We start from the raw sequence: 21,568 nt of genomic DNA, 5'->3' as shown, positions 1-21,568 counted from the left end.
AGATGCGAGAAAGAGAAGGTTAAGTCTTCTGAAAAGGAGATGAGTGAACAAGAAGAAGGTGAAATCAACAACCGGTCAGGTGTGATAGCCTGCATTTTCCCTCTTGTGACAAGTCAGGGAGGCTTCCTATGGAATTATTAGAAGACAGCACACACATGGCTACCAAGGCAGAAAGAAAACCTCTTTCCTCCAGCAAACACCTAAGGATCTCAGTGCCACACAGGCTAGTGCAGAGTACCAAATTAAAAACATGGGTTAAGAAGATGAAACTGTTAGTGACAGAAATAACAGTACGCATAAAGTAAACTAGAGTCTTGAACAGAAATCCTTTCAGTTGACTATGGAATTTAGGCTGTATTAGATGGAAATTTTAGGAGTTGGAAATGCACCTTGTTCATCTTCTGGATGATACAATAGGTGATAAACAATTTGAATTCCTGAGTGCATAATGTGGTTTATTGTGTATGCAGCATTATATGTCATTAAAAGCTCAGTGATTTCTGCCCACTTAACTAATTATTGTCACCATGATTAGCTCCCAACACCATGTAAGCCAAGAAGACTAGAAGTATGCATGCATGTGTAGTTGAAAGCTGAAATTCTCTAAATTCTTGAAGACATTGCAGGAGATGAACAGAATTACCCCCAGAGTATGTGAAATGGTTGATACACGGTAGAGCTTTTTATAGCACCTGTCTAGATTGTGTTTCTTCTGGGCATCAAGAGCACAAAACGTAACCAATGCTCTAGATCAGGGGTGGCTGACTTGGTGACCTCTAGAAGTTGAGCTCCAATCCACCATCAGCCAGAGCCAGCACATCCAAGGGCCAGGGATGATGGGAGTTGTAGTCCAGAAAAATCTGGAGAGCCACATGTTTCCCATCCCAGCTGCAGATGCTTGTGGTCTGCTTCAATCCCTGTTGGTCTTTTCAGACCATGTGAGTGGCAAGAGGCCTCTCTGGGGCCAGTGGAGGTAGTGTTGCCTGCTTCTTATTTTGAGCACAGGAGAAAGTATTGCCCCATCCTTGTGATTCTCTGCTCACCATCAGAACAAGCTTTCAGAGTACAAGCAGGTTCTCAAAAGGTACAACTCATTTGACACACACACACACACACACACACACACACACACACACACACACACACTGGAGGGGTGTTGCTTGCCTAACCTCTATGGCAATATTTTTTAAAACTGACCCATCTGGATTTTCAAGAAGGCTGGAGGCTAGCAAGAGAGGCTTCATGGTAAGGCCTTGCAGGGACCTGGATGATTAATGCACATTTAGCATTAGTTAGGAGAGAAGGCAGTGAGAGATTTTACTTTCTTGGGCTCCTTGATCACTGCAGATGGTGACAGCAGTCACGAAATTAAAAGACGCCTGCTTCTTGGGAGAAAAGCAATGACAAACCTAGACAGCATCTTAAAAAGCAGAGACATCACCTTGCCGACAAAGGTCCGTATAGTTAAAGCTATGGTTTTCCCAGTAGTGATGTATGGAAGTGAGAGCTGGACCATAAAGAAGGCTGATCACTGAAGAATTGATGCTTTTGAATTATGGTGCTGGAGGAGACTCTTGAGAGTCCCATGGACTGCAAGAAGATCAAACCTATCCATTCTGAAGGAAATCAGCCCTGAGTGCTCACTGGAGGGACAGATCGTGAAGCTGAGGCTCCAATACTTTGGCCACATCATGAGAAGAGAAGACTCCCTGGAAAAGACACTGATGTTGGGAAAGATTGAGGGCACTAGGAGAAGGGGATGACAGAGGACAAGATGGTTGGACCATGTTCTCGAAGCTACCAACATGAGTCTGACCAAACTATGGGGGGCAGTGGAAGACAGGAGTGCCTGGCGTGCTCTGGTCCATGGGGTCACGAAGAGTCGGACACGACTAAACAACAACAAGGAGAGAAGGGAGTCAGTGATGTAAGCAAAGGCAACAGCATGGAGTCTAGCCTCCACTCCTCCCTCTGTTCACAGTTCGGAACAATGGCCAAATGCCTCCAAGCCCTAAAAGGGGACTGCAGATGTATTGTTAGTGTGCACTCAAGTGGCACTCTGGGAAAACAAAAGGTATGACAGCTTCACATCCCAGACATCCTAGCCTTTCCCTTCTTTAATCCCAATGCTTATTCTGTGCAATAGTGACTTGCTTGTGCGTTTGTTTAAATGTTTGCAACAGGGTGCATTAAAAGGGGACAGAGAAAGGGAACAGTCACAAGGGGGAGCTGGAGGGCAGCATGTTGCCAGGCAGATTTCAGAAGTGGGTTTGGCGCTGCCTGATGTAAGAAGTGGCAATGCGTATCCCAGTAGGGCTGCAAAATCCCCCCCCCAAAAAAAAATCTGCCTGCGAGGGGGTGGGCATATGCTCCCCTCCTCCCACTGAAGAATAAATGACTGATTCACCAGGTTGTGTGAATGTGGCTGTAGAGGGGGAGAACTGCGGCTACAGTGAGTAGTAAAGACAGAAGAAGATAAGATTTATGGACATAGGAAACTGCCTTAGGCTGAGTCAGACCATTCATCCACCCATCTCAGTGCTGTCTACACTGACTGGCAGTGGCTCTCCAGATTTTCTGGCAGGGGACACTCCCAGCCCTTCCTGGATATGCAGTGGTGAGGCGCTCTATCACTGAGCTACCAAACACTGCGTGTGATGAAACTTCCATACTGTGCCAGTGAGGAGGAAGCGAAGTGCTATGCAGCGAAATACACGCCCTGTGCCAAAGGCACCGACATGACCAGACTGTAATAGCTGCTAGGCTGGGCCACTTAACTAGGACTTGGGGCTCGGCATGGCAGCCTGCTTTTCTTATGCCAGGACTCACTCCTGGAACATGTGGGATGATAATCAAGGAAGCCTCCACACCCATTTAGTGAATCTTCCATTCATCAACAAGTGGTGCTGTGCCAGGTTTTTGGGGTGGTGGTTAAGTGTGTTGGCCTAGGATCTAGGAGGTGAGGGTTTGAAGTCCCCCCCCCACCGGCTCAGCCATGAAGGTTGCTGGGGGACTTCAGGTCAGTCATCGTCTCTTAGCCTAACCTACCTCAGACGGCTGTTGTGAGAATAAAAATGGGAAGGGGGGGGGAGAACCATATACCCCTCCTTTGCAGAAAACAGGGATATAAATGCAGTAATAAAAGACAGGCATCTCAGAAATGTTTGGGACTGGCAGACACATGCCCTGGCATGGCCCAAGAGCAAACTTGCCCTATGGCTCCCCCACCCTTTTTTTTTTTGCTATTGCTCAAAGAAGGTGAGAAAGTGAGTGAGGATGGTGATGAAGAGGATGGTGCCGCTGCCGCTGATCTTTTCTTATTTCATCTCCTCTCCATTGTCCCTTCCTGCCTCCTTCCCTAGCAAGTGAGAAGCTGGCAGCAGTAGCTGGCAGTAATGATGGTAAGTTAGCAGGTGGGTCTCCTGATTGGAGAGGCACAAGCCCTTCTCCCTGCCCAAATCTGGAGCTAGAACCGACAAGTGGCGCAGGGATTCTACACATAAATACGAGCCTCACCACAGCTCCTGGCCTGTTTAGACACTCCCCTCTCAGAAATTAACCAGTTGTCATGTCATTGTGAAGTCCAGGTTTTCCTTTCGTTGCCGTATCTCATGAAACATTATTATGATTATGATTCTTAAATGTATATACCACCCCTTATCCAAAGATCTCAGGGAGGTTCACAAGATAAAAATACAGGATAAAAGCACAAAATAAATAGCTAAAACAAAACAATAACCTGCCCCCAACAAAAAGGCCATATTAATCAGACCAAGGCTTGGTTGAAGGGGATTTTTTGTGGCTGAGTCAGGAAATCCAAACTATGTTTTCATGTGGTAAAGCAAATGAAATAACTTGACTCTTTGGCTCTCTTGAATTGCACCTCACCTCACAGCAGGGCTGGCCCCCCAAATATACCAGCAGGGTGGGCACTGTTGCCATTGCCTTCCACATATGCCCCAAGGCAATAGATGAATATAATAAAAACAGCTAAACACAGTTTAAAAATAGCACAGAAGATGATTTTTTTAAAAAGTAGGCACCCATAGCAGAGACCTATCCACCCAGATAGGCAAGATTTTCAGCACAAAAAATGTTTTCAAATCTTTCCAGAAAGTGCAGATAATGGGTGCCTATTACATCTCAACAAGAATACTGTTCTACACAGAACATCCCATGAGGCAGAACATCCCATGTCACCTCAGGTGACATAAAGCAAGGGGGGTGGGATGGTGGTAGCAAGATTTGGAGAACACAGTGGTGTGACCCCTCTGCTTCCCCCTAAGCAAGCCTGATACTCTCAGGAGTAGCAAAGGGTGTTGTTCTGTCACTAGGAATGACGGAGTGTTTAGCTCCCTATTTGGTGAGCTTTTGTTTGTTGATGGGGGATGAGGGAACCATATCGTCCTTTCTTCTGAGGAAGCCAAATGTCTTTGCTTGGCCCTGGGTCCCAGTTTGTTCTTGGTTAGAACATATCAGTGGTGGAAAACTCTTACCAGCTTCATGGGATGCTGGCTAGGGAACAGGTTCCTAAATATTTTTTTAAAAAAAAATCCTGAGGAAAGAGCAATTTGAAGAGCCTAGTTAAATCAGCTCCTTGGGCTCCTGCATGAGTCAGCCGAGGAGGCAGAGAATGTTTCAAAGCAGAAGATAACATTTCTCATTGCTGAAAAGTGGTGGCAGAATTGCTCAGCAGAAATCTGGCCTCCCCCCACTACAGATGGTCCCTTCGGCCAGTCATAGTCTCCCAGACTAAACTACCTCACAGGGCTGTTGTGAGGGCAAAATGGGGAGGTACAGGGCCAGCTCTAGGGGTAGGCTGGGTGGCGCGGGGCGCCAGGGTGCCGGGTCGGCAGGGGGGCGCTGCACGGCGAAGCCGCACAGAAACCATGGCGCCCGGGTGCCCGACCCGCTTAAGACGGCCCTGGGGAGGTAGAGAAATATGCCTGACATCTTGAGCTCCCTGAAGGAAAGGTGGGATATAGATGCAATAAGTTAATAAATAATAAGCAACTCTTTGAAAAAGGAACAAGACAGTCTTTCAGAAAGGCGAGAGTCTACATTATGAATTTCGTTGCTTTCGAGAGCAACTTTCCCCCACCTCCATTTTGGTGTAGCGTGACTGACACAAGAGGGTTAGTGTGCAGTGACCAGTGTGGACAACAACCACAAGCCCTGCTCTCCCGGTGAAGATTAGTCCAGAAGCAAAAGGTGAAAACTTCAACAGAAGCAGGAAGGAAAAGAGAATTAAGGAAGGATGGAAGAAGCACCCTGGGAAAACCCGCAACGTACTATTCCCGTTCCTCTTGCTCCTGCTGCCAGCGCCTCTGCCTGGGGACAAAAGAAAAAGAATGAAGGGGGGGAGAAAAAGGGAGAGTTACAAACAAATTGGATCTTTCAATCAAGAGCCATGGTCCTCCTCTCTCAGTGCTGACATTTTGGGGTCCTGGGAAGGAAATCGTTCACCAAATTCATCCAGAGGAACAAAATAAACTTAGTTTTTTGGCTTACAGATTCAGTTTTATGGTTCATGCAAACTGTTCAGGACTGGAGCCAGTCCTCTCCCTTGTCAGGGTTTCTGCTCACTCTGGTGTTCGGATAAATCTATTCTACATTCATTTCAGATTTGCCTTGCCATGTGCATCTCCAGGCAAACTTAAACACAAAGCAAATGTGGCTGCCCTCTCTCGGAAATGAGATTCTGTGCCCTCTTATTAGCAACAGGTAGATAAACAGCTGTAGATGAAAGCCACAACAGCAAATTGAAATACACCAGCTGATATTCTGAATTGCTCCTTGAGAAGCAGAGCCTTATCTAAAGCAAACGAAGCCTATGTACAGAACTGCATTTGCTCTTCAGGCAAACTCCGTTTTGTTTGTTTTTCTCTCTCCTTAGGTCTTTGTACCCTTCCTGAAGCCAGGTCACTGCCTGGGTGGAAGATATGCACATTTTAAGGAAAGTTTCTTTAGTATACACTCTTCGACTGCATCAGCTAGTAGTACAGATGGTGATCCTTTGGGGCCTTCCGGACATGACTCTTGCTTACATGGCCTCTGAGCCTATCATAAAAGGAACCAGGGAGGGGATGCAACTAAGCAGATCATATTGTGGCCAATGTACTGCAGAGGGTGGACTGCTCAGAAAACCAGCAATCCCATCAACTACAGTTGTGTTGGTTCTCTTAACCAGTGTGGTGTAGTGGTTAAGAGTGGTAGACTCGTGATCTGGGGAACCGGGTTCGCGTCTCCGCTCCTCCACATGCAGCTGCTGGGTGACCTTGGGCTAGTCACACTTCTTTGAAGTCTCTCAGCCCCACCCACCTCACAGGGTGTCTGTTGTGGTGGAGGAGGGGAAAGGAGATTGTTAGCCGCTTTGAGACTCCTTCAGGTAGTGATAAAGCGGGATATCAAATCCAAAATCTTCTTCCTCTTCTTCTTCTTCTGCCTCCTATCCGGATATATTGCACAAATCTCTAAATTTCTTTTTCTTGCTGTCCTTCTCTCATCAGGTAGCCAGGACCAATCCAAATCCAGGGACCCTCAACAAAACTGAAATGTTGATAGTCAGCAATGCAGGGGACGGCTGGGCAAATAAAACCAAGGTTTCTAATTTCTCTCTCATATTCTGAGAATCCCATTTCTTTGCATCCTCATCTCTTCTGTTTTGCTGCTGCTGCTGTCATTAGAGTGAGGCTTCAGCTGTCTGAAACCTGTCCACTGACGGCAGTCGGGGAGGCCCAAGACCAGAGAGACCCTTGAGGTGTGACCAATGAAGATGGGTTGTACATTGAGGTGGCAGTTTTAGTTTCCATATGAAATCTATTTTTATCAGCAGTAGAGTCACTCATGATGGCACTGGAGTACACTCTGGGCTCAGCTACACTTCCATGCTAGAAAGCATCGGGCTGAGAGGTTTTCCACTTATCCCAGACTTTCTAGGCATGGCTCTGAGCGGTTTTTCATTTGTCCCACCTTTTTCCCCCAGGAAAACCCACTGTTTACCGTGAATTGAATCAAAAGTCAATCTGCAGAAAAAACAATTGACTTTGTTCTGAATCAGCAGTAAACAGTATGTTTCCCTGGGGGGAAGCAGTGGGACAAGCGGAAGTGTTGATGATCCCTCTGAGAACACTTTCCTGTCCTGTTTCCCTTCTTTGTGAAGACAAGGATGCTTTACCCTACTTCACGATGCAACTCGGACCTGCATTGCAGAGTTGCAGCAACATGCACAAGGGACAGTGGTTAACAACAGTCATTTCTCTCTCCCCTCTAGTCACAGAAGCTATCATTAACAATTCTTTCCCAAGACTTCCCCCAACCAACTTTCTGACTCAAGGGAAGGAACTGCCGCTGTGGAACTGTCCCCTCTTGCCAGCTCTCACTTCTTCAGATTGAAAACTGTAACATCTGTACAAATAAAAAGCTGTAGCATCCAAGAACGTAGCATGTGGTCTCCAGTTTCATTGGGAAATGAACATCTGTAAAATCAAAGATCTGTCTGCCTTTGTAAGCAATTTTACAGGCTAGGAAAGCAGCAACCACAACCTTGCATACCCTGTAACAATTTCCCCACATCCTCTGTGTACCATTTCTTGGCAGGCACTCTCTGTCTCTTCGGGTCTGTGAACTGCTATGTTTCAGATAATTATTTATGAATCATGCACCTCTGAACTCTCACCAACACCAGGGTTGAGTCGTCTTCTGGCTGCAACTAAACTTTTGACTGCTCTCCCCAGAGATGCTCACTTTGGCACCCTCACTGTTGACTTATCACCCCTGCGCCAAAACCTTCCTCCTCCTTTCCCCCCCCCAGGCCTTTGGCCTGTATCTCATACTGATGAGTTTTAACTGCTGCTCTACTAAAAGAATTCCTACTGCTGACATCAAAAGGAAGAAGTTGCTGTTTGATCTGATACATGCTTAGTGATTGTACTTTCGCCCTCCTGAGCAGAATGTAAGCATGTAAAAATAACAACAATGTGGAACCTGCAATAAAATGCTGCAGTATAAAATGCTTCCGCTTTGGGTTCTGTCAGCTCATCATGCCTTTCTTCAGGATACTCCAATCCATCACCCCTCTCCAACAATCCGTCAGATTCTGTGACCACCCCCTGCTGAAGTCCCCTCCCATTTTGGTACTTCTGGAAACTTTGGGTCCACCCTGCCTCCCATCTGCTATTAGCTCCCTCTTGTGATGGTGATCTTTTTGCTACATAAGAATCATCACTTGGGGAAGGAGTTCACTACTAGCATATATGAGGCTGCCATCACTTGCTCTTCTAAAAGGGCTGGCCATTTGACCTTGAATATCCTGGGTCCAGGGACCCAGGTGGCGCTGTGGTTAAACCACTGAGCCTAGGGCTTGCTGATCAGAAGGTCGGCGGTTCGAATCCCTGTGACGGGGTGAGCTTCCGTTGCTTGGTCCCAGCTCCTGCCAACCTAGCAGTTCGAAAGCACGTCAAAATGCAAGTAGATAAATAGGAACTGCTACAGCGGGAAGGTAAACGGCGTTTCCATGTGCTGCTCTGGTTTGCCAGAAGCAGCTTTGTCATGCTGGCCACATGACCTGGAAGCTATACGCCGGCTCCCTCGGGCCAATAATGCGAGATGAGCGCGCAACCCCAGAGTCGGTCACGACTGGACCTAATGGTCAGGGGTCCCTTTACCCTGGGTCCACACCCCCTTTTTGGGTTGCTGTGCAGTCACTCATCTGCCTCCCCTGCCCTGCAACGGCTGGATGGCCAGACGTTTTATGAGCCACCCAGGACTAGTCAGGCTGGCTCTTCTACTATTCTAGGAGAAGGGGTATATTGTATGTGGGCACCAGCTACGCCTAAAGAACTGCATACACCAAAAGGAAACTTGGAAGGATGTGAGTGTATCAAGCAATAACCCTCCACATCACACCCTTTTCAAAACTGAGGGAGTTGCAGGAAAAATAAGTTTGTGATAGGACTTGAGGGACTGTTGTCTAAAGAAGAAGAAAATCACTAGGTATTACCAAGTACTTGAGTGCACCTAAAGTACCTCTTTAGAGTTCCGGCCCACGGATGGATTGCAAAACGCTAACCTGTTGGACTGCATTTCAGTAACTGATCCTAACTTCTAGGAGATGTTATTTGTCAAAAGAGGATGTTTCTCCACTTTCTAGGAGAAAAAGAGAGAGAAAGAGTTCTACTTGCCTGTCAGCATCAGTCACCAGTGCCAGACGCCCATAATCCCAGGCCACTTTACGTAAAATGGAAAAGACAAACAGCAGTGCCTGCAGAAAGGCAAATAAGGAAATGTAAGGCCAAGGTCCCTGGTTAGTAAATACTCTGTCCTCCACCAAACTGCAGTGCCCCCAGTATAGAGAAAGCTAAATTCTCCACATTTCTTGCAAAATAGTATATGCACACAACATAAAAATATGCAAACGCCTCTTATTCTAACAATTTAATTTTTATTTGGTCCTTTAGCAAGAAACTCTAATGAAGGTTGTAGACGATTTTGCAAAGTGCTAGGAGCAGTAGTGCTGCAACTTATAGATTGTGTGGATGTCTGGGAAGTACTGGTATTTGGCATCTACACAGATTCTTCCAGCATCTCAACTTTCAGAACAAGAGAGAGAGAGAGAGAGGGGGGAGGGAGAGGGGGAGAGAGAGGTTTCCTGTCCTCATGAAAACATTTGAAAACACACAGGATCTGCAAATGACTCTAGCACTTGAGGCAGGATTCCTGTGCTCTGCATGGTCACCTGTTCCTCTCTCTTCATAATCTTTTGCTGTATGCCTCTGGACATATCTCCTTGTGACATCTGACTTTCCTTCTGTGACAGATGCAGGGGGAAGAGACCTAGTTCAAGTGCCAAGCCAGACAGCAACACCACCAACATACTTACAAGAAAGCACATGAAATCAAGGGCAAGGACGGTGGGCACCCCTCCGAAGGGCAAGCCCTGCAGCACAGTGCTGCGGATGCGGGCGCTGTAGCAGTAATCCTTGGTGGTGTTGTTGCAGGCGGCGGTCCTGCAGGTAGCCTCTGCTGAGCCCAGGATGGCGAACACAAAGGGAAGCATCTCTAGTACTTCATTGTCTTCCCTGTGGAAGGAAGAGAAAGACCTGGTTGGAGGCAAAAAAAAGGGTGGGTTGGGAAGCTCTTCCACCTGCAAACAAGAAGGAAGCACCTGAAGAGCTCGAGGAGGACCAAATTTTCATCTCCTAGCCCCCTTGGTCCTTGCTGTTCAGAATCCTTTTTGTGTTGCACAAGTTCAAAAGAGAGTAGTTAAGTGTTAGAATCACCAAGCTTCAGTCAAATTTAGGAAGTGGAGGCAGGTGGAGAACCCCTTTTCTGAAGAGGACCACATTCTTTTGGATTAGACAATGAATTATAGAGTTGGAAGGGATCCTAAGGATCATCTAGTCCAACCCCCTGCAATGCAGGAATATGCAGGTGTCCCATACAGGGATCAAACCTGCATCCTTGGCATTATCAGCATCACACTCTAACCAAGTGAGCTATCCAGGTGTTGGACCACCTAGTAGGAGTAATCTGGAGTCTACATGCTAACGGTGATGTGGTCAAAGTCACCAGTGGGTATAGTCATTCTCTCTTTTGATTTTTTTATTTCTGCTACCCCCTTTCCCACCCCCTCTTTCTTTGCCTCCAGTAGGCTATGAGGGGGGGAACAAATTGTTCTTGCCAGGCCTGAACAGATCACCTGTAGAAAGGTACATAACTAGGAGTGGTTTCAGGTTGCCAATCTATGCATCATGAACTAGATGAGTCAACCTTTCATCCCTGAAACCTATAAAGCAAGCGAATGCCTGGCGTGCTCTGGTCCATGGGGTCATAAAGAGTCATACGCAACTAAACAACAACAACAATAGCAGTAGCAGATGGGTTAATAGCCACGTTCCCATTGCTCATTGTGGGTAAGTCTGGATTTAAGAAGTTTCCTTGGAAACTGTATCAATAACGTCACCACCTCTATGTACATAAGAGCCATAGCAGCCTTGCTGGATCCAACCAAAGGACATTCTAGTCCAGCATTCTATATTATAACAAGGATCAGGCAGGTGCCTCTAGGAAGCCTAAAAGCAGGACATGAAGGTTCATCCCTCCTCCACTTTGTCTCTAGCATCTGAAACTCAAGAGACAGGCTGCTTCTGAGCATGGGTGCTCCTTTTAGCTATCATGCCCAATAGCCATTGAAAGTGTGTTTTCATCATAATATTCACCCATGTTGAAAAGAGTTATGGACTCAGAAGCATGGCCAGAATTCTATTGAATATTCCAAAAGACGTTGATCACCCTTTGAAATATTCTTGTGCTTATTGCTTTCTGACAGCTGGCTCCTCCTCTTCTGAGTTCCCTTTATTTTTATAGCTAACCCTCCAGATGCATAGCTGGGGGAAAAGGTCAAAGCTGTAACACTTTCATGGTTCAAAGGCTCAAGACTGAAAACAAACTTGCACTGCACCTCATCAAATCAGATATCATATAACCATAACCCCAAATATATAAATCTGACATATCTGTTTGAAGCAGGGCTTTTTTCAGCCGGAACTCGCTGGAACTCAGTTCCAGCACCTCTCAGGTGGGCACCATTGCCAACTAAGAGAATGAAGGAGGTGTTCATGATGAGTTCCAGCATCTATTTTTCTAGAAAGGTAGCACTGGTTTGAAGGCAGGTTGTTGTTTTTAAATGCATTCATTTTTGATCTGAAACATTTGAGAATCTATAAATAATATTTGGCTCCATTTCAGGGGCTTCTTATCTGCTTTAGTGCTGGACTGAGACTTCGAAATGTTCCTAATTCTGGAGCTTGCATGTGCCCCAAGGACTGTCTGCAATTGTTCTATGGTGCAATGGGAACATCCAGCACTAGGCAAGTATTCACTGGAGTATATCATTTGTTCTGTCCAATTGGTTGTAAATGCACGGCCACAACTTTTCTCTAATTGCAGCGAGCACGACTTGCCAAGAGGCACCGAGTAGGTTCCCAGGGTCTGATGCAGCTAGAAACAAAACAAACCAAACTGGAAAAGTGCCAGTCTTCAAACTAGGAGGACACCTTTTCCCAACCTGGTGTCCTGTAGATATTTTTGAGTACAACTCCCATCAGACCCAGCCAACAGTGAGTAATGTAGTAGAACGCTTAAGCTTAGTTAACATTGCTAATTCCAATCTCAAATCAAATGTGCACCACACATTTCCTCAAATCCAGCACCTATCTGTGATGAACATACACTGCAAACATGGCCTAATATTAAAAGCCACCCACTCGAGCTATTTAGCCCCCAAAACATAGCAGCGTCCCAACAGTGTTGCTGGAAACGAAACACACTTTGTTATGAAACCTGCACTGTCATATCACAGGAGCCTTGTCTTTGCTTCCACAAATTAATTCCTTATTGGCTTGGAGGAGGCCTGTTCACAGGGATTCAAGCTGGCAGAGGAATGATAAACAAAGGGCCATGCAGGGTATTGATTGACATGTGGAGCACACAGGGAATCACCACAAGGCTGAGGCTTCACTTGCTTAATAGGAGGCCCAAAAGATCTGGGATGGGACCCATGCAATGCATTAAAAGAAATACAGAGGCTGGGTGGAAAGAAAGGGGGGGAAAGCAGGGAGATGCTGCAGCAGCAGTGGATGGATTAAGAGACAAAAAGCAGAAGGCCAGGCCTGAGCCCTGGGAAAGTGAGTGGGCGTAAACTCTGCAAGCTTGGATTCTTAATGAGACAGCTACCAGTGGGAACTGGGAAACCAAGGTACCTGTGAATAACCTGGAGAAGGGAATGGGGGCGGGGAGAGAAAGCAAGTGGACAAGCAGAACAGCCAGGAATCTGCAACATTCTCCACTGCAGGAGGAACTTACAATGAAAAAGACTGAGGAGCTTTCAGGACCATATTAAACGACTTAGGAGGCATTTGCTAAACCATATTTTGCAGCCCTAACATGCGACAATGTAAAACAATTGCTACAGGCAGTGGATTTTGGCGAGCCTTATGGTGGCCAAGTGGGGGTGCAGGCAGATCTGCCCATTGAGACACAACCCACAGAGAAGTTCTCCTGCGCAAGCCTCAATGACATAAATGACATAAATGTGTGGTAATTCTGCAGGAACAAAGATTAGTTCCTTAGGCTAACCTCTCCTATTAGTGTAGCAATAATATTAAGACTTAGAAATTGAATTGTTCAAATAGCTCCACACATATTATCTTACGTGCAACAGCTCTGTAAGGTAGACTGAAATTATCCCTGTATTGCAGTTGTGGAAGGGAGGCTCAGCAACAGTGACTTCCCTAAGGCCACCTAGTGAGTTCTAATCCAGCACAATATTTGCAGAGGACCTCCCGAGGAAGCATATCCATTAAGATAGCACTGTTTCTAATAATAACACATTCCTGCTCTTCTTTATATGTGAATAGAATACAAAATGCTAATATTATTTCACTGCCTCTCAGTTACACATCTCTTGCAGTCTAGAAGTCAAAAGTTCAAAAGCTTGAGTGCTCAACAGCTGACTGTAGAGATCACACTGTAGAGCTCCATACCCTGTTTGCTCACCGCCATGAAAACTTTCTAGCTCACACATTCAGCTGGTCAGTTTTGATAAGCCACTCCTTACCCAGTACTTTCTGGCTGGGAAGTCAGTACGGATAGATATCCCTGACTGGCAGCATGCTTTGAAATGCACTAATAAACACATATAGCCAGTCAATGGCAGAAGAGATGCCTCATCAGATGGATGCAGTTAGACCCATAAATTTGTGTGTCCTTCTGGCACAACTGCTGAAGGGCAAGAAGATCCTGAAGCAGAGGTACTGCTGCCCCAACATCTTCTGCTACAGTTTTTTTTGCCACAAAACACTGTTAAATCCAGGTGCTTCAGCTCCTTGTGCCACCATAACAGCTTAGGAAAGGAAAGGAAAATGCTGTCTTCATCTCTGCTGCACTGTCTGCAGTGCTACCCTTGATAGAGCCAGTGTGGTGCTGCAACTTCCAGGGATCAGGTGAGAGAAGGGAGCCAACAGGGTCCCATCTAACCAAGCTCCTCAATACAAGCAACTCATAGACAGATTCCTTTATTGCATCTTTGTTGAACCACCAGTCTGCATCCAGGTCTCTCTACCTCTCTAAGGTGAAAGATGGGGAAGAGATAGGGAGATGTTGGAGGCAGATAAGAAGAAGAGTTTGGATTTCATATCCCGCTTTATCACTACCCTATGGAGTCTCAAAGCGGCTAACTATCTCCTTTTCCCTTCCTCCCCCACAACAAACACTCTGTGAGGTGAGTGGGGCTGAGAGACTTCAGAGAAGTGTGACTACTAGCCCAAGGTCACCCAGCAGCTGCATGTGGAGGAGCGGAAATGCGAACCTGGTTCCCCAGATTACGAGTCTACCGCTCTTAACCAATACACCACACTGGCTCTCTAAGATAAGAGAAAGGCTGCCGCAAGTGAGAGGTGTGACTGCCAGCTAATGCATGAAGGTTAGCTGTAGAGAAGCCCATGTTGCTTTTGTCAAATGGGAACCTGTTTGCCATTGCATGTAGTGCATTTTTACTTCTGTGTTAGGCTTCGTTCTCTATCACGTTTAGTACTAAGTTACTGGAGTAGGTCAACATGTTTGTATTATTGGAGTGTATTTGTATTAATAGCTACATTCAATCATTTTGGACTGCTTTTCCACCCTCCTCTTCAAAGGCCCACCTTTTGAACATCTTTGGTGCCTGGGTCCCCACTATCCACTAAGTCAGGCAGGCCTCTCTCCCCAGAAACACACACCCCAAGGCTATTCTTCCACCTATTACACTCAGACATTTCACTATTGCTGTTGAAAAGACAGAGGTAGATGCAGGATGGTGGAAGTGCTATGTGGTCAAGGCATCCCTTGTTGACTGCTGCCACCTCTGCCCCAAATCCAGGCTCCTGGAAGAGAGAGGTGAGAGTGGTAATGAAGGTGTGGGTGGGAAAGTGAGGAATTGAATAACCTTTTAGCAGTGAGAGAAATTAAACTGGGTAGCCTGCGACAGTAGTCAGTTCATAGGGAACTTCCCACACCCCATTGTCTCACAGCTGTGATTCTTCAAAAGAGTCTCTTTCTAATCCACTGCCATCCAGTCCCGACAGACTATGAAACAGTGTTATCCAAGCTGTCACTTTCACTTAATCATTTGTTTCTTATTACAATTAAACTGATCTCTCCCTTTCCCCCCCTGAACCACTCTTATCCCATATCCGGGAAATAGGGGTGTGAAGACGGACTCCCTCATGTCTACATTACAGATTTCCCAATACAGGCGGATCTCTCACTGAAGAGTCCCCTACTTGCAGTTATTTTCAGGTGTTAGACAGGAGCTCCGAAAGAAGAGGAATAAACAAGAAACAATGGCTTTATATTACAGGTAGTTCTTTATGCTCAATGACTAGAGATGAGCCGGCCCCACAATCTGAATAAAAACTCATTGGTTTGCATATGGGACATCTCATGCTTGGATCAGAATGTAAACAAATGGAGTAGATTACATGTTCACGAACCCTTCTAAGCAAGGGCCGTGCCTTAGAGAGACACGATACAGAAAAAAGATGGCTGTACCCCAAAGATACATGTGGGCATCCATCTTTTTCTTTGTATGTTTATTCAGCAAAGGTGGCAGATCCTAATGTGCCACAATTTCCAGAGACTTTTCAGTAGGAGGTTTCAGAAAGCAGCGTGCTTTCTTCTTGCTCCAACTAGCTAGAAAGGTTTTCTAAACAAAAAAGAGAGGGAGCCAGAAAAGCACTTAAGACTACCCTGTAAGTACTTCATAATTTTATAAAACTTTTTAAAGGATTTTTGCCTAAAAGAGCAGCATGGATATTAGCTGCAACATTCTACTTATGAATGGGAGACATGAGCCAGATTGACAAAGTGAGTGAAGGGGAATTTTTAAGAGTCTCGTTTTGGGGATTTATTTTCTGGATCGTCCCTCCCCCTAGCAAGACAACAAACCTAAATTCTCCAGTTGTTTTAGATTTGCTCTGAAAGGCAAAGAAGGAATCTTGTACATGTGGCAATGATTTTCCAACACACAAAAGTGGTCCAGCCTTGCTCTCTGCTGAGCTTAACTGCTGGTGGCTTGCGCCCTACCTATATTGATGAAGTTACAGGAGAAGGAGGACAGACACCTCTTTTGTGTTGTTTGCATCTCCTATTTCAGGGCAGCGGCCTTGGTTTCTTGTCCATTTCCAGTCTCAACTATAAGTGACCATTAAACCCTAAAATGGCTTGGGTCAATGGAACGCTCCACCTCAGATGGTTGGTTTGCCCCCTCTCTCATGGTCTTCTACCAGGAGTCAAATACATTTTTGCTCAAGGTGGTCTGCACTGATCCCTCCTTAGTTGCTTTCATCTACCAGCTGTTTCTCCTTTACTGCTATTGTTTTTGTTTTTATAAAAAAGTGTGCATGATTTTGTAACATTTGCATGTTTTAAGCCACCCTGAGCACTACAACAGCAGTGGCAGGACAGAGCAGGGCATAAATGAATTGGACGAATAAATAAACGGCAGCTGGAGGCAGCTTTTGAGATTTCACCAGGGACAGCACATACAACTTGGGTGAAGCCAATTTCTGTTATACTTTTGTGCCTTGTGTGCAGATACACTTGCAGGGTTGTCTGGGAAGAGCAGCTCAGGGAGGTATGCGAAGCGTCATTTGCATTCTGCACAGCAGGGGTTGACACCAGGCAGGCAGTGGACTTGACTGTGCAAGGCTGGTTGACAATGAGTTGCTTGTTGAGCGAGAAGACAGTTTTGCCATTGGACTGAATTCCCATTGTGGCAGAGTGCAGCATGGGCACGCCATAATATACGGTAGTCTTTGATTTGTGAAGAAGCAAAGACGACTGGACCAGTCCAATATATAGCCTGTTTAGGCAGAAATCTAACAAACATGTGCAGGACTGCAGCGTCTTTGCTAGGCCAGACTCTCATAGCAGACCCCGGGACAGTGAAATGTGACAAGCATTTTCCATTCTTACTAAACCCAGGATTACATAGCAGCTTTCTGTGAATCTTTTTAAATAATTACTCGAGCTAGAATATATATTTCCTGTTGTTCTGTAGCAGTAGTTTTTCATATACCGGTAATTGCCCTTTAATTTCCCTTGGGCCTAAACTTCCTTCGGTTGTGTGCTTCGTGGCACATTCTTCTGTTTTCATTGGTTTCTCTCTTTCTCCTTTTCTCTTGCTTCTATTGATCTTTGTCCTAAGTAAGCCATAAAAACCCTTTGCAAAATTACTGCAGCACACAAAAACAGGTTTTAACACTGTCTACTTTTCTAATGCCCCTTTCCTTCAATGTAAAGCATTAGATGCATTTTCTGACTCACTTTGTTGTAGAGGCTATTTCTTAAACCTTTTTTAAGCTAGTGTCTCAAATGCATAACATGTTATCAGCTCAACTATGCTAGCTTTTGGCTACTGGGTGTCCTGGGATTTCAGTTGCCAGGGCATCTGTAGAGGTAGATGCTTCTACTGGTAAGATAGATGAACCTGAACCTAAAAATCTTAACTTTACTTCCTCATAGCGCTCTGCAATCATTATCCCCCCAGTTAAGAACCCATGGCTATTTATTTCAGGCATGGGAAGCCCTTCATGGGAAGGGCTATTTATTTCAGGCATGTATGAGTGTAACAGAACTGACTGTTTTTTGAAAATACATTTATGCTTTTGAACAAGCAAGCCTCCTACATCAGCTGGGGTACCTTCTGTATGAAAGCCCTTCCTATATCCACACATTTTGTCAATATGCTGGCTGAGAAATAATTAGGTTTCATAGCACTCATATATGGACAAAACCTACACTGGTGCAGCAATAAGCATGCCTCATAAACTAAAATGGGAAGGGCCATAGCTCAATGGTAGAGCATTTGCTTTGCATGCAGAAGGTCCCAGGTTCAATGCCTGGAATCTCCAGGTAGGGCTGAAATCCTGGACACCTCCTGCCAGTTACTGTAGACAGTGCTGAGTACAATAGACCAATGACTTGTGTAAGGCAGCTTCATGTGTTCCTATGTGTTTTTGCTTATAACAACTTCACGTAGGTCTTAAGTACATTAACATGTGAAGTGGGAGACTGGTCCTATAAGCATGAAGTGCATTGGAAGATTCAGCACATCTATGAGGAAAGCAGTGTGAGAAACAGCCGAGGTCTAATGAATCGTACTGTATGAAGACCTTTCTTTCTCTTTCTGTGAATTTATTTCTGTGAAAGGAATTATGCCACATACAAGTTCCTAGTCCCAGCAGAAGACGATGATAACAATGCAAATATTATTAAATGTTACACGAGACACCGTTATACAATTACATGCTTGCTGCTGGGTGCTAATGATCGAGGGAACTGGGGAGTAGGAGATCTATCCCCACAGTCATAAGGTGACACTTAAGTTAGTAATTGGTATGTACACACATATAGAGATGCAGTTAGGACAGGAATTGGGAGTCAAGAGCAGAACTTCAACTGCAGTGGGTGTCACAAGCAATAAACAAAGAAACAAACCTAGCAGCTGGCGGCCAAGCCTCTTAAAGGAACGCCTGACCCCAGGAGAGACAAGCTGGTGGCTGGATTAATGTCTGGTAATGGAACTTTACACACGCTCTGCAGTATAAACAGGAAGGAGGGCTCCCTGGAGCTTCCCAAAGTTTGTCCTAGCTGGGGCTGATGAGAGTTGTAATCTAAAACATCAGCAGGGCACCAGGTCAACAAAGGTTGTTTTAGGAATTATGGGTTAGTGGAATATGGGAATACTACTTTAAAAGCAAGCCTGCGATGACAGGGTGTAGGTGGTCTCTGTGTGCTGGACTAGAGCTCAGGGCCTCTCTGTGCCCCAGCAGCTTCATGGCTGGAAGTAAGTGTCCCTGTGGTCGCTTGCTATAGTTAATAGAATCTGACACCCTCGTCTACATCATTATCTTTGGGAGCAAAAGTCTATTTGCTCAGGAGAGGAGACAACAGGATGTAAGTGCTGATGAGTGGCAGGAGATATAAGGAAATAACCTTTTGAGTCAAAGGCCAGCATTGAACCAAGCAAGCAACATCCTGGAATGGCAACAGAGAGGTGTTCTACATCAACAGGTAAAAATAAACATGGCACAGGGCATCCGGCATGTCTGTCAGGCTACAGCTGTGACAAAAGAACACACGCCTCTGACACTGTCAGGAATATGCCAACAACAACAAACACTCAGCCCAAACTGGTGCACCCTGATTTCCATAACACTGGTCAAAGCAGAAAATATCACCAGAGCCTGGGGCAATCCCAGAATCCCATGTGGAAAAATTAGCTCCTAGTTCTAAGGTCTGCGGCAGCACATTTATTGTTCATTTTTATATTCCACCTTTCCTCCCACAGGAGCCCAGGGCTGCTAACAAGATGCATAAAATGCAAATTTAGCAAACCAACAGTTAAAATATCAGATATACTGTAGACAAAGAAATGCTTGTCGCCAGGATGGCTGGTTACAGAGTTGCCTCTTCTAGAAGCAGAAGCAGCTTAGTTGTTGCAAGGCTACTCTGTCATCAACTATTACCCCTCAAGTCTCATTAATGACCAGCAGGAAGACTTGGGCCTCTTAGGCTGCAATCCTATATGCTTACCTAATAGTAATCCTCACTGAACTTGGTGGGACTTGTTTCCAGGTGGATATGCATAGAATTGCAGCAGAGAGACCTTCACCCCAGTAAGCACACTGACTAGTCTGATCTCTAGCTTCCAGCCTCATCAAAAGGAGAGAAGTCAGGAAATGGTCACACTTAACAGGAAAGGAATACTTCTCTTATGACATGAAACAGAAATACCTTAGCCCTCGAGGATGATCAGCCTATCAGTATGCAGTAATTTACAATAGCATTAATGGAAGGTGGGATGAAGATTACATAAGCAAAATGTCATGGAAAAGTATTAAAGCAGGCATCCCCAAACTGCGGCCCTCCAGATGTTTTGGCCTACAACTCCCATGATCCCTAGCTAACAGGACCAGTGGTCAGGGAAGATGGGAATTGTAGTCCAAAACATCTGGAGGGCCGAAGTTTGGGGATGCCTGGTATTAAAGGTATCATTTTGCTGCAGAATATTGCACATGTGTCTGTAAACTTAAAGGTAAAAATTGGAAACCAGAAAATTGTCTGTCTGACATTTAAAAACCTCCATTCCGTTTCTCAGATTATCTAGAGTCTCCTCTCCTAAGTCTCTGGACCCTATGAATTGTATTGTATGTTCGCATTCCTGGTCCATCCTATGCCAGGGTTTCTAGCCCATCTTGGTTAGGTTCCAGGACAGCAGCATACTCTAAAATACACACATAAGGTATAACTGATAACTTGAAAAACATCAGCTAAATGTAAATCCCAACTAGACATCTTCCCCTCTTCAACAGCTGCCTAATATCAGGCCAAAGGTTTAGTGTCACCAGTTCTATGCTATGAACTCTCTTCCAACAGAGATTCAGCAGGCAACCTCCAGAGATCTCAGAGAAGACTCTCTTATACCAATGAGCCTACTCAGTTGTTTAATTTCCTTTTTTTTAGATAAACCAATTAATCCAGTGATTATTTTGTATTATTTTAAAATAGTTCATGCTGTGCACCACTTTGATATTTTATGTGAGTGGGCAGTATAGATATACTTTTATAAGAATATATTTTTAAAATGACATTTCCACCATGCAACAAGCTATTCCAATTCTTCCAAATTTATCAGATTTGTGAAAATCTCCAAGGAAAGGCAGTTGCTGGGGCAAGTATCCAGAAAGCTTCTCAGTTTGAGCTCTCTGTGCAAATTTGGTGTACAAAATGCAACATATGATAACCTTGGTGTCAATTGCAGAGAACAGTCCCCCACCCCACCCCGGGTTCTTGCACAGAGATCATTGATTCACCATATAGGAGAATGCCATTTCTTATCCAGCATTCAAGCTGTAAATCTTTCGCATCAAACAGCCAACATAGATATTTCCCCTTCCTTTGCTTATGGCTTTTTAGAAAAAAATTATAGACAGCTTAATTAAAAAACTCTCTAAGTGGTGTACACAATATAATTATCAATAAATCACTGCTAAAATCCACAAAACTGTTAAAATAGTAGGTATACAAGATAGTTAATAAAACACAGATAAAACCAGTAAAGCATTATAACCTAACATAAATGACGTCTGGGTAGAGTTGCTGAAATAAAAAGTTTTCAGCAAGTGTGTAAAGCAATATAGAAAGGGCTCCTGATTGATGTCAACAGGCAGGGAGTGCCTATGCATTGGTGCTGCCACAGAAGAAGAAGAAGAAGAAGAAGAAGAAGAAGAAGAAGAAGAAGAAGAAGAAGAAGAAGAAGAAGAAGAAGAGTAGTTTGGATTTGATATTCTGCTTTATCACTACCGAAGGAGTCTCAAAGCAGCTAACATTCTCCTTTCCCTTCCTCCCCCACAACAAACACTCTGTGAGGTATGTGAGGCTGAGAGACTTCAGAGAAGTGTGACTAGCCCAAGGTCACCCAGCAGCTGCATGTGGAGGAGCGGAGACCCAGATTATGAGTCTACTG

At 45.0% G+C, this 21,568-nt stretch overlaps 1 protein-coding gene across 8 annotated transcripts in view; it reads right to left on the bottom strand.

The window, feature by feature from the left end:
* TMEM63B (transmembrane protein 63B) overlaps nucleotides 1–21,568 on the bottom strand; it is a 76,607-nt gene that overhangs the window by 29,824 nt on the left and 25,215 nt on the right. For 4 of the 8 annotated variants that reach the window (XM_060272925.2, XM_060272927.2, XM_060272926.2 and 1 more), the window contains exons 2-4: nucleotides 9,881–10,079; nucleotides 9,179–9,262; nucleotides 5,293–5,327 (exon numbers count right to left, since the gene is read on the bottom strand). In XM_060272925.2, coding sequence (XP_060128908.1) covers nucleotides 5,293–5,327; nucleotides 9,179–9,262; nucleotides 9,881–10,057 — 296 coding nt within the window. In that variant the 5' untranslated portion in view covers nucleotides 10,058–10,079. Of the gene's footprint in view, nucleotides 1–5,270; nucleotides 5,328–9,178; nucleotides 9,263–9,880; nucleotides 10,080–21,568 lie in introns of all 8 variants that reach the window. The other 4 variants (XM_088667343.1, XM_088667344.1, XM_088667345.1 and 1 more) reach the window with 2 other exon arrangements.

Source organism: Zootoca vivipara, chromosome 3, assembly GCF_965207765.1.
Source record: "Zootoca vivipara chromosome 3, rZooViv2.hap1.1, whole genome shotgun sequence".
Lineage (NCBI taxonomy): Eukaryota > Metazoa > Chordata > Lepidosauria > Squamata > Lacertidae > Zootoca > Zootoca vivipara.
Note: the sequence above shows the minus strand (reverse complement) of the source record. Positions and strands in the feature narration are given on the sequence as shown.